The 14,142-nt window shown below is 35.2% G+C and overlaps 1 protein-coding gene across 3 annotated transcripts in view; it reads left to right on the forward strand.

Annotated features, from left to right (window-relative positions):
- Positions 1-14,142, forward strand: part of TLK1 (tousled like kinase 1) — a 164,197-nt gene that overhangs the window by 92,024 nt on the left and 58,031 nt on the right. For all 3 annotated transcript variants that reach the window (XM_020890458.2, XM_070476040.1, XM_020890459.2), the window contains exon 4: positions 12,846-12,921. In XM_020890458.2, the coding sequence (XP_020746117.1) occupies positions 12,846-12,921 (76 nt within the window). The remainder of the gene's footprint in view (positions 1-12,845; positions 12,922-14,142) is intronic.

A 14,142-nucleotide genomic window follows, 5' to 3' on the forward strand; every position in this document is an offset into this window, starting at 1 on the left:
ACCAATAAAGACATTTTCTCAGTAGGGGAATAAATGTGTTTTTTTCTCTCTCTATTAAGACTAATAGTCAAACTTAGAAATTATAGTTTCTGTGAAATACTTGGAATTAATTTACAAATTTTCCTTTTATTTAAAAAGAAAAAATTGTATTCAAATAGTCTACCACTAAACATTAAAGAACATACTTTTTTCTTCTTTGACCTCATCCCATGGCTTGTGGGATCTTAGTTCCCTGACCATGGATTGAACCGACACACCCTCCAGTGAAGGGTGGAGGAAGTCCCTAAAGGACATGTTCTTACAGGAAGTATATTCAGTTAGAGTTATGGAGTATCCAGTGCTAAATATATGTTATATGACAGAGTTCACAGCAAAGGAGGTGGTCTGTCGTGGTTGACTGTATGTCCTTAGTGTCTTGGAAGGAAAAACACTGGAAGTCAAATGTTGGCCCGATACTGACTGGCTCTGTGTTCCTGTTTCCATAAAGCTGGAGGACTGTGTGTGTCAGAATCACCTTTCCAAAATAAACACACTTAGGCTCCCTTCTTAGAAACTCTGATATACTCTGTCTAGATTATTTTTGATTTCATATAAATCAATAAATCTTGATTCTGTAGGCCATTTATTTAGAAAGCAAACAAACAGCTGTTAAATGTCCCCCCCACCCCTTTTTTAATGTTTCCCTTTTTTAAAAATGTACATTTAGTGTGGGTGGGTGATTTTTAGAGCAAGAAAATTCTAAGCTGATGGAGGAAAACAATATTTGAAGAGAAAAATGCCAGGTCATTTTAACAATGAAGACATACTTTAAAGTGGACTCTGGTATAGCACTTAAGTGTCATAGAGGCACAGTAAATATTTGTTGAATAAATAAATTTGATACCATCCTTTAGTTGTCACATAATACACAGGCAGTTTTTGTGTCAACATATAATTCTAATGTATTCATCAAACCAAGATTTCTAGACATTATTGACTTTTGGGGCCAGGTAATTCTTGGGGTGGAGTCATGGTGTAACGTAGGATACTAAGCAGCATCTCTACATGATATATTAGATATCTGTAGCCCATCCCCCGACCCCCACCCTGAGTTGTGGCAACTGAAAATGTCTCTGGATATTGCCACATATTATTGGGGCAGAGGCAAGTGTCCTCTGTTTGGGAACTACCCCATTAATGAAGGAGGGAAAATAAAGTTTTAGCATGTTACATGTGGAGCTAGATGACATTTCTGTTAAGTTTCACATCTCTAGGTGTGAAAACAGAAGCCCAAAGAGGTTAATTTGCTACATATAGTAAGTTAATAGTCAAAATTCTGCAGTGTCTTATTTGAAAGTAATGCTTTGGACTATTGTTCTGTGCTCTTTCTGTATAACTAAAGTAGTATATTTCTTATAAGTTAGTGACCCTAGTTAGTCTTTTGAAAAAGAGTGGTATTCCTTTTTGGAAATATTTAGTTTTAAGATGATTTATAATATTCTTCAAATTTGCCAATCCAGGATATTCCTGGACTTCACAAAAAAATTTTTTTTTCCCTGACAAATGCGTTTTCACACTTAAGTGCATTCAGCACAAGTTGACAATACTGAGAAATTTGGTTTTAGTATCTCATACAGGCATACCTCAAAGATAATGCCGGTTTAGTTCCATACCACTACAATAAAGCAAATAGCAAAATAAAGTGAGTCAAATGAATTTTTTGGTTTCACAATGCATATAGAAGTTATATTTATACCATAATCTGTTAAGTGTGCAGTAGCATTATATGTGAAAAAGCAATGTACATGCTTTAATCTTTAAATATCACTTAAAAAAATGCTCACCATCTTTTAAGTCTTCAGCAAGTCATAATCTTTTTGCTGGTGGAGTGTCTTGCTTCAATACTGATGAGTGCTGACTAATCAGTCAGGGTGATGGTTGCTGAAGTTAGAGATGCTCTGACCATTTCTTAAACAACAATAATGTTTGCACATTAATTGACTCTTCCTTTTGCCATTGATCCCTCTGTAGCAGTAATGCTACTCAGTTCTGTCCAACTCTTTAGAACTCCATTAACTGTAGCCTACCAGACAAGAATACTGGAGTGGGTTGCCATTTCCTATTCCAGGAGATCTTCCCAACTCAGGGATCAAACCTATGTGTGCATCTCCTGCATTGGCAGGTGGATTCTTTACCACTGAGCGTGAAATTTTATCATGAGATTGCAGCAATTCAGTCACATCTTTAGGCTCCACTTCTACTTTTAGTAATCTTGCTGTGTCCACCACATCTGTGGTTACTTCCTCCACTGAAGTCCTCAAAGTCATCCATGAGGGTTGAAACTGATCTCTTCCACATTCCTGTTAATATTTTGACCTTTTCCCATGAATCCCAAATGTTCTTAATAGCTCTAGAATAGTGAATCCTTTCCAGAAAGTTTTCAGTTTACTTTGCCTAGATCTATCAAAGGAATTACATTGAAGGAATTTTATTGCATCTGTATTTTATGTGCTCAGGCGCTCAGTTTTGTCTGACTTTTTGTGACTCCATGGGCTGTAGACTGCCAGGCTCCTCTGCCCATGGAATTTTCCAGGCAAGAATACTGGAGTGAAGTGCCATTTCCTTTTCCAAGGGATCTTCACAACCACGGTTCGAACCCATATCTTTTAGTCTCCTGCTGTAGAATGAAAACAGCATTCTTGTTAGCAAGAATTAAAACAACATTAATCTTCAACATCTCCATCAGAGCTCTTGGATGACCAGGTGTATTGTCAGTAAGCAGTAATATTTTGAAAGGAATCTCTTTGTTTTCTGAGCACTAGGACTCAGCAGTGGACTTAAAATATTTAGTAAACCATGTTGTAAACAGATGTGTGATCATCCAGGTTTTGTTGTCCGTTTATAGAGCACAGGCAGAGTAGTAGTATTAGTTGTTCAGTTGATAAGTCATATCTGACTCTGCAACCCCATGGACTGAAGCACGCCAGGCTTCCCTGTCCTTGACAAGTTTGCTCAAACTCATTTCCATTTAGTTGGTGATGCCATCCAACCATCTCATCCTCTGTCACACTCTTCTCCTGCCCTCAGTTTTTTCCAGCATCAGGATCTTTTCTATTGAATCGATTTTTAACATCAGGTGGCCAAAGAATTGGAGGTTTAGCTTCAGCATCATCCTTCCAATGAATATTCAGACAGAATACAGGCAGAGTAGATTTAATAATAATTCTTAAGGGTCCTAGGATTTTCAGAATGGTAAATGAGCATTGGCTTCAACTTTAAGTCACCGATTGTAAAAGCCCCTAACAAGTGAGTCAGCCTGTCTTTTGAAGCTTTGAAGCCAGGCATTGACTTCTCTCGAACTATGAAAGTCCTAGGTGGCATCTTCTTCCAATAGAAGGTTGTTTTGTCTACATTGACCTGTTGTTTACTGTTGCCACTTTCAGTAATTATCTCAGCTGGTCTCTTGGATAACTCATTGCAGCTTCTACATCAGTACTTGCTGTTTCACCTTGTACTTTCATTGTTAAGGAAACAGCTTCTTTCCATAAACCTCATGGACCAGTGTCTACTTCTTCACACTTCTACGCTTCCTCACCTCTCTCAGCCTTCATAGAGTTGCTCTGGATTAGTCTTTGGCTTAAGGGCATGTTGTGATTGGTTTTATCTTCTGTCCAGACCACTCAAACTCTCCATATCCCCAGTAAGGGTGTTTTGCTTTCTTATAATTTGTGTGTTTACTGTAGTAGTGCTTTTAATTTCCTTCAAAAACTTTTTCTCCGCATTCACAACCTGACTAACTGGTGCAGGAGGCCTAGCTTTCGGCTTGTCTCTCAGCTTTCAGCATACCTTCCTCACTTGGCTGTATCATTTCTAGCTTTTGGTGAAAGTGAGAGATGTAGAACTCTTCCTTTCACTTGAACTCTTAGAGGCTATTGTAGGATTACTAGTTGGCCTAATCTCAATATTGTGGTGTCTTAGAGAATAGAGAAGTGCGAGGAAAGGGAGAGAATGGCTGGTCAGTGGAGCAATCAGAAGACACACAACATTTTATCAGTTAAGAGCGCTGTCACATGTCCCAGTTTGTGCCACCTCAACACAATTACAGTAGTAACCTCAAAGATCATGGGTCACAGATCACCATAACAAATATAGTAATGAAGAAGTTTGAAATATTGTAAGAGTTACTAAAATGTGATCCAGAGAGAGAAAGTAAGCAAATGCTGTTGGGAAAATGGCATCAAAAGACTTGCTAGATCAAGGTTGCCAGAAACCTTCAATTTGTAAAAAATGTTATATCTGCAAAGTGTGCAATAAAACAGAGCTCAATAAAATGAGGTATGCTTGTACTATAGTAGAGTTTTTAAAGTATTGGATGTGTTTTTATGTCAGGAGAACATAGTATTTTACTAATTTTCTTTAAGAATAATTCTCATTTTCTCAAATAACTGAGTAACCATAACTACCCCTTGGACTACTCATATCCTAATGAAGTTTCTGCTGTATTGTCACAATTTTGGTCTGTATTTTTTAATGGAAGATTATATAAAGAAGAGCAACTAATTTTAGAGATTCTCTAACATGGAGTGTGCAGGAAATACATGCTGTATTACTATATTATTAGATTGACTATTGCTAATCCTGATGATGTATTATCATCACTTTTGGAGCTTTTAAAACATATGGATTTTTTTTTTTTATGTCCTTTCAGAGATGTTTAAATTTGGGATGGGGACGCCAGCATGAGCTTTAAATAACAGCTTTGTGATTATGAAATATAGTCAACATTGAGAATTGGTACTAATAGATAAATTATAGAACAATTTCTTTAAAAAAGACTAAAAGGAAAAAAAAGGATTTATACTGCTAGATAGAAAATAATAACAATGAAATATCACTTTAAAAAATCAGGTAGTTAGCTTTCTAGATTTAGTATTTATAATAGTATTTTATATTATAATAATAGTATTTGTAACAGGCATTCTCAAAATGTCAACATTCTCAGACTACATTATCTTGAAAATTTGCTTTTTCCCCCCGTAGTATTTGCTCCCTGTGGCTGTTTTATCCTGATTATATGATTTGAAAATTACTTGTCAGATCATATGAACAGAGGAGAAGGTCCAACTTGATTCTAAGTTTATGGTTTATAGTATTTAGTAAATAAAGCCTTAAGTCAAAGGGAAAGCCAGAAGAGAAAATGCCAGAAATAGTTATGCCGTGTAAATGATAAGAAAATGGCAAACAAAACTGTACTTTATCAGTATCAAAGATGTAATATGTTCCTTTTAAGCAAATGGGAATATAAATTAAAATAGGTTCGTGTAATAGCGTAAGAAGGTATTAGGTTAGTGCAAAAGTAATCGTGGTTTTGCATTGTTAATCTTTGGCTTTTGATATTGGAATGCATTCTTAATGTGGTTATATTATACATCATTTTAGTGCACATTTCTCACTTTGTTTTTTTGCCAATGATTTATTGCTGTTTATATTTTAGACTATGGAAATGATGTTAGACAAAAAGCAAATTCGATCAATTTCTTTTGTTTGAGTTCAAAATGGGTCATCATAAAGCAGCAAAAACAACTCACAACATCAATACATTTGACCCAGGAATTTGACTGATAACGAACATACAGTGCAGTGGTGCTTCAAGAAGTTTTGCCACAGAGATGAGAGCCTTGAAGATGGAGGATCAAAGCTGATCCTCTTAAAACTACAGAAAGTTTTGCTGAAGAACTCCATGTTGACCATTCAGCAGTTGAAGCAAATTGGAAAGATGAAAAAACGTGATAGGTGGGTGCCTCATGAGCTGACTGCAAATCAAAAAAAAGAAATCATTTCAGAGTGTCATCTTCTCATCTTGTGCAGCAACGGTGAACCGTTTCTCAATTGGATTGTGATATGCGACAAAAAGTGGATTTTATATGACAATCAGCGGTGACCAGCTCAGTGGTTGAACCAAGAAGAAGTTGCAAGGCACTTCCAAAAGCCAAACTTGCACCCAGAAAAAGGTCATGGTCACTGTTTGGTGATCTGCTGCTGAATTTTGGTGATCTAGAGTTTTCTGAATCCTGGCAAAACCATTACATCTGAGAAGTATGCTCAGCAAATCGATGAGATGCACCAAAAACTGAACATACCTGCCGCCGCCAGCATAGGTTAACAGAAAGGACCCAAATCTTCTCCATGACAACACCCGGCCACATGATGTACAACCAGTGTTTCAGAAGTTGAGCGAATTGGTCTATGAAGTTTTACCTCATTCTCCCATACTCACCTGACCTCTGGCCACTGACTACCACTTCTTCAAACACCTCTACAGCTTTTTGCAGGGAATGTGCTTCACAACCAGGAGGACACAGAGCATGGTTTCCAAAAATTTGTCGAATCCTAAGGCCTGAAATTTTGCACTGTAGAAATAAACTTCTCTTTGGCAAAAATGTATTGACTGTAATGGTTCCTATTTTGATTAATAAAGATGTGTGTGATCAAGAGAACAGCATCGAAACATGTATATTATCTAGGGTGAAACAGATCACCAGCCCAGGTTGGGTGCATGAGACAAGTGCTCGGGCCTGGTGCACTGGGAAGACCCAGAGGGATCGGGTGGAGAGGGAGGTGGGAGGGGGGACCGGGATGGGGAATACATGTAAATCCATGGCTAATTCATTTCAATGTGTGACAAAAACCACTGTAATGATGTAAAGTAATTAGCCTCCAACTAATAAAAATAAATGGAAAAAAAAATGTGTTTGAGCCTAGGATTTAAATTTCATGGTCCGAAACCACAATTACTTTTGTACCAACCTAATACAACTGTGAGGATGGCAGGTATAAAGCAGCTTTTAAAAATTGAAAATGAGATTAAATATTATATATTTTTAGGTATTGATGTGGTTATGGATGCTGTATGTTTGTGGAGGGAGTCAGAATCCTTCAGGCTTTTAAAAATGTGAGCTGGTGCACTTTAAGTTAACTTAAGGCAGCATACATTTTAGTTGGGGGTTGCCTAATTTTTTTTTGGCTGTCTACCATCTTTGACATTACATATTATTAAATGATAAAGGCAATACAGGAGAAAATAGGCTACACTCAAAATTGCTGATATGTTGATTGGATTTCCTTTGAACAGCAAGGAAATGCTTTTATTTGGTGATAAGATCCCAAAATGTTGCATACATAAACTTTTCCTATTTTTTATATTGAATTCTGCAATATAACATAGATCTTTTAGGTGACAAAGATTCAAGCAAAGATTTACAGATACTTGTTAGTATTAAAGTTTGACTCTTGGGCAGAGAAAGACTGAGAATTTTTCAGGTCATGTTAGCTGAAAATCATCCTGGAATTAGGGTATACATATTTTGTGATAGATTTTATCTAAGTGTAAATTGGATACAAAGCTGCAAGGAAGTTCTCACTATAGAATTTCATTTTTCATATAGGGCATTATTCTAACCTAGTTTTTACAGCAAAGGTTGGAAGAAATAAGTTTCTTGTACATTTGATATTCTTGACTGGAACATCTATTTTACATTGATTATTGTTATAAGGCTCCAGATATACCTTTTGGTATGTGCTATAAAATATCAAAGATTTCTTCTGTCTCAAAAGTAGTTTGACAGATTCTGCCTAGAAATGTGAATGAAACATTGTTATTACCAGCTGTGGGCAAAAAGGTTTAAGTGCCATTTGTCAAAAGTATAGTGACCTTGAATTTGGTACCTGAGTAACTATATGAATCATTGAAGTAGCTAATGAGTTGTACTTTTTAAATCAGTCTTTAGTAAATGAATCAGTCAGAAAAAATTCATTCTGACAAGTTTGAGGGTTGAATATTTTGTTATACAGATATACTTAATACTAGAGAAACTTTTCTTTCTACCTTATTTTCTCATTTAATGGAAAGAAATTAAAAATATTTGTCTGTTAACTCAATAATTTTATTACATGTGATGCCGTCTGACTTTTGTTTTTGTTCCATTCATTTGGAGCTTATGATCTCTACCTAAGGTAGAGGTGAAGAATAAATTTTAATATCCACTCCTCTTTTACTGACATTATAATATCTTTTCACAAGCTGTTACAATTTTCTGTCATGCATTTATTCCAGTAATTTAAAATATCTCTCTACCCAGGGAGACCTGGGTTCGGTCCCTGGGTTGGGAAGATCCCCTGGAGAAGGGAAAGGCTACCGACTCCAGTACTCTGGCCTGGAGAATCCCGTGGACTGTATAGTCCATGGGGTCGCAAAGAGTCAGACACGACTTTCACTCTGGCCAGAGGCTTGTAGAGGTGGTGATCAATTTTCAGCAATTCATGTTGCTTTCTTTCCCTCACTCTGTGATAGCATTAAGGTTCTTATTTTCTTATATTTGGTCTTATTTGCATTGATGAAAGGCAGATTTATTTTATTTTAAGATAACTAAGAGGCCACATGATTAGATGTAAAAACCTTGTTTAATAATCACTGACTTAAATTTCAGATGAAATAGAACATTAGAACATCACTATTGCCCCTTGAGTCCTTTATCTGTTTTTTTGAATTTACTTCTAACTCTATAAAATGCTTATAAACTCACCCTAATATCTTGGAACATATAAATGCCAGAGTAATCATTCAGGTTTTGGTATGATTACAAACTAGAAGTTTTAAAACTAAATGGATTTAAAGAATGCTAATTTCTCCTTTCATCATGTTCTCCTAACCACTGTTCCACTGTATGCCAGAATTCTTTGACTTTTTATAATTACTGTAGTCTTTCCATCTTTACTTTAAAGCCAAGTCATAGTATTTTGCCTTCCATAATGATCCTTCCCATTGTGCCCAGTTATAGTGCAGTAACTGAGAAAAAAATAGAGGAAAGAATTACAGTATTAGAGCAGTAACAAGTTTGAAAGTGTTCTATATAAAATGCTTAATGTGTACAAGTTTTATGCCTTACAAAATTAACAGTGGTGACCTGATTGATGTCCCTTAGGTTTTCTAGGAAACTGATGTTTGGTTAGGGTCAGAGGTTTTCAAACATTTTTGAAGTCATTAATCTCTTTCTTTGAAGTAAATCTGGTATACAGTCTGGATCTTAAAATAAGATATGCTGTGTTCCAAGGGATAGGGTATGGGGTAGGATGTACTTAGTGGCTCGACACTGGAGACAGGAATGGCAACCCTCTCCAGTATTCTTGCCTGGAGAATCCCATGGACAGAGGAGACTGGTGGGCTACAGTCCATGGGGTCGCAAGGAGTTGGACAAGACTGAAGTGACTGAGCACACACGCACTCACTGGTAGCTGGAGCCTCAGCTCAGCCACCTGCTCCTTCCTCTCCTTCAGTAACTTTGGAGACACAACCTCCTCTCCCCTGAGGTGTCCCTGGAGTACAGTGTGAAAGTCGCCGATAGTATTCTGAAGTTTTTTTCAGTGATTAGCCATTTTAGAGGTTAAATACTCGTGAGTTTCTGCCTATCCTAAATCCTCAAGTTTTGAAATCTCAAAATAAGTCCATACACAAAGGATGACCTAGGAGAATTGGCAGCATTAGGCTTCATTGAGAGTTTCTGTTTTGTTTAATATAGGTGTTGCTCAGATTATTTAAATTCAGAACCAGAAAACTGCTTAAAGTACATTTGTCTCAGAGTTAGTGATGTAATCTTTAGGGGCTAAAGGCCCTAAAGGCGTATAGTTGAGATCAGAGTTGACTGGGGACCTTAAAGAAGAAACATTGTTTATTTTGCAAACCCTACAAGGAATTTCTAAACTGTTAGGTCAAAAGCTGCTAACCATTTAATGAATGACACTTGATTGAAGTCTTGGAACATACAAGTGCACAGATATTTGGAGTAATAGGATAGCCATTCAGATAAGCATAGCTTACTGATACAGACTATACACTGTTCTAGATGTTATTTTACTTATGTTTCTGGTATATTTCTCATTAGTCCCCTCAGTCCTTTTATGCCCCTGTTATCACATTTAAAATTGAGAAAATTGAGTCTTGGTTAAGGAACATGCTGAAAATTATGGTAGATGGTAGACCCAGAGTTGGAGTCTTAGTCTTTTTTTTCTTCAGAGATCCATGGTACTTTTCTTCTGAGAAAATTATGGTCCATTGGGCTGACAGAGGTGAGAATGAAGTCAAAGGTCAACACTAGGTAGTCTTACTAGGATGTGGGTGCAAAAAGTTCATGGGAAGGCAAAATGGTGTGTGTATAATGCCTATGTTTACTTTACAAGCAAATTTAGGTATATCTAGGTTTCCCTTTCTCATCTTTTGCTTTGCTCTGCTTTTCAGTTATTAGCTGTTTCCAGCTTTTTACCCACACTAGTCTTAGATTACAGTCTTAAAATTAATTTTAGTCTTGTCATCCTTTTTTCACTTCATTCTCCTTTTTCCTTCATTCTCCTTCCTCAAATTCTTCTCTGGTTTAAAGGAGGGAAGCCTGTTGCCTTTTCTTCTTTACTGTAGTCATTATGCATTTGAGGGTTTGTTCTGATAAACAGAATGACTTTTCTCCCAAAACTGTTGCACTTCCCTATTCCAGAAAAGAATTTTAATTCAGGGAAATTTTGCCTTGGAGGAAAAGTTTTTACTCATTTACCCTATATGTCTTAAAAAAAAGGGGGGGGAGGGAAGGACCTTAAATGTCTTGAAGTCTATATCCAGCAAAGTATTTGATGAATGTTATCCCAAATAAGTTTGAGAATACCTTCGTATACCGTATCTTTCCATTCCATCCCCACTTGGAGGTAGCCAGTGAATGCTAGCATTTTAATGGTTCTTAGAAGCATTTTCAGAAACTGTTCTGAAAAACCATATTTCCTTGACCTTATATTTTTATGTAGATTAAATTGGGAAGGATATGAATAAATTATTATTTGGGATGCCTTCTTTGTTTTAAAATCCATTATAGGATTCCTTATAAAACTGTTAACTTAGCATTTTTAATCTGATATTTTTATTCCAACAGAAATAGATGATTAGTTACCATTTAAGTCTGAGTTTGGTGATTATGACTATGAAACTAAAGTAATGAACTGTTTATCCTAAATTGCTTGTATGTCAGTCTGTCTCCTGAGTAGATTGTTAGTTAGAGTGGCTCTCTTTAATCTCTTAATTTATGATGGTAGTTTATTGGACATAATAAATTTTATTTATGAACTTAATGACAATTTGAAGTATTTTTGTATAGTTGATTCATTCAGTTACTTCTTGATGTAGTACATATAATCATGACACATAGAAGGAGGGAAAAAGTGTATATAGGGCATGGAAATACATAGAATTGAATCTGATTTGAATCCTGGTTACCTTGAGTAAGTTGTTTAATATTCACATATTTATAAGGTAATATTAAATAACTATGCTAGGCATGAAGGTGGGAGGAGGTAGTGGGGAGAAGGTGTAACTTCTGTCTTTAAAGAATTCACAGATCAGTAGCATTCACTTAAACCTCTCTGAATTTGTTATGTTGTTGGCAGAATGGCAGTGACAGAACTTAAAATTCCGCAGATGATAATACCTTGAGGAACTAAAGAGGTTCAATATGAATTAGGTTGATATTGAGCATCTATATAAACCTGAAGGTATTATACCTCATATCCTATGTCATTGTGTTTTGTCATTCGTACTATTTAATCACAGAACTACCCACAAGAGATATCAAAATGTGGGTTAAGTCCCTTCCTTGTTGGAGGACTACGTTGCCTTTGGAGAATTATTTTAAGTTGCCTTGATGTTTCGTTCATTCAGATATTTTTTGTTCTGGCATCAGATATATTTGCCGGACTTCTAGAATTTGAGGGCCCTGTGCCATTGCCTTGTGCACATTTGGTTTTAATTTTTCACTAAACACAACATTCTGTCAGACTCCACAAAAATTGTTGTTGTAGCCTGATGAAAGTACTTCATATCAGTTAAAAGAACAAACCTGTAATTTAAGAACAAGCCATCATGTAGTACAGAGCTCTGCAAACCTTTTTTTTCAAAGGGCCGGATATTTTAGGCTTTGTGTGCCATACAGTTTCTGACAGAACTACTCAACTCTGCTGTTGTGGTGTGAAGGGAATTATAGACAGTACATAAATGAATGAGTGTGACTGTGTTCCAATAAAACAGTTTATGAACACTGAAATTTGAATTTCTTATAATTTTCATATGATAAAATAGTCTTGTTTTGTTTTTATATTTTTCAGTCATTAAAAAATGTAAGAATTATACTTACATTATGGGCCTTGTGAAAAACAGGTGGCTAGCCAGATTTGGCCAGCTGACTGTTAGTTTGCAGATGCCTGATTTAGGGTATAATCTATGAATTTGCTGTTATTGTTGGATAATAATTTTCACCATTTAGGTGAATGGTCCTTTTTAGTATGGATTATATATGTTAGGATTTATGTTCTGCTCTTTTTTCCTTGCCCAAGTTTATAGAATGTATGTTTTATATATATATATATATGTATATATATGTGTGTATATATATGTATACTTTTATAGAATATATGTTAATAGTAGAAAACTAATGGGAAAAACAAATGGTGTTTTGTTGTTACTATGTGGAGGTTTTTTTAAGAATTTAAAGGGCATCTTTTAAGCCTGATTACTCTCAGATTTCTCATCCACCTCAAGTCACATTCTATAAATTTCAAGTAATACATACAAGGCCTTCTACATTTTGAATTTTAAAAATTTATACAATAGCTATAGAAGTTTATCTTTTAAAGAAATTGTATGTAAGTAATTAGACATTCACATTGCATGATCACTATTTAGCAAAATTTCTTACTTAGAAAATAAAAATGACATTTATAGTTATTATAAAATTTTGTTTTGTTGAAACTATAAAACTCTGTTAACTTGCTTTCTGTAGACACCAGAGAAGAAACAATCAGAATCATCCAGAGGAAGAAAAAGAAAAGCAGAAAATCAGAATGAAAGTAGTCAGGGTAAGTGAAACAAAATGTTCCTTCATACCCAAAGAGGTATTTGCAATTAATTATTCTGGTTTTTACTCAATTAATAATTTGTTTAAAAGTTTTCTGTTTTTGTGATTTATATAGAGACCGTGTAATATCTGCATTAATATAGCTTAAATATACTTTGTATAAAAAATTATGAAATTGGAGTCTTTTTGTACCACGGGTAGTTTGCTTCTGGTTATTCTTTCTAACATTTACTTTATTTTTTTGAGAATTAGAAAGTGTCATGTCCAAACCTGATATGCATTACCTTTATCACATTTCTCTGTTCTCTCTTTACATGAAATACAGTGTTGAAATGACTTGTTGTTTTTGGATAAGAATTTTGTATCTTGCTTTGAAACAAATACCTAAATTTACTCATCCCTTTTATTTAAAAAAAAAAAAAAAGACTATATAAAAATGATTGAGGTACTTCATTAAAATATCATCTTTTTCTTTCCATACCTTTTCTTCATCCTTTTTTGCTTTCTTTCCATATCCTTTCTTCATCTTTACTTTACATTTTATATTATAAACTAGTAAGGAAATTACTTTCACTAGACTGCAAAACTTCTTATAATGGATAAGATAGTATTATCATTTAATTTGGTTTCTCAAGATTAAATACAATAAGTTAGACTCTTGAATCATGTAATGATGATTTTATGCATATATTATGTGTTTTGGAGCCATTTTTAGCTACAAAGTCTAAAGCTATGAACCCATGGCTTACTAGTATTTACATGTGGCACTGGCATCAAGAAATATATTTGCAGCAGCTGTCTTTGTGGAAAGGGGAAGTTGAGTCACTCTAGCGCCTTTCTCTAAGTTTGTGCTATTTTGTATTTCAGTGTGGCCTGAGGTCCTTTTTGATCTTAGTGTAGTTTTCCTCAAGTTGTGGTTTAGTGAACTTGGATTTATTTTAGTTATATTAGTTATGATAGTTTTAACATTAAATTTTAAAGCTCACTTAAAAAAAGCAGGTCCCAATATAGTGTGGGACTTCCGGGTTGGTTGAGCCAGCCTATGTCTTTAGGAAGCCACATCTTTTTCTCTGTGATCTGCCTTCCACAGAATTGTCTACTTTTTTCTTTTGTGTTTTTAGGACTGTGGCCATTTTTAATTGTATCTCCTCATTTCATCTTCCACACTTGTATTTGCTTTAGAGAGAGGTTGGTTTTCTATGTGCTTTTCTTTTTTTCCCTC

This window comes from Odocoileus virginianus, chromosome 13 (assembly GCF_023699985.2).
Source record: "Odocoileus virginianus isolate 20LAN1187 ecotype Illinois chromosome 13, Ovbor_1.2, whole genome shotgun sequence".
Classification (NCBI taxonomy): domain Eukaryota; kingdom Metazoa; phylum Chordata; class Mammalia; order Artiodactyla; family Cervidae; genus Odocoileus; species Odocoileus virginianus.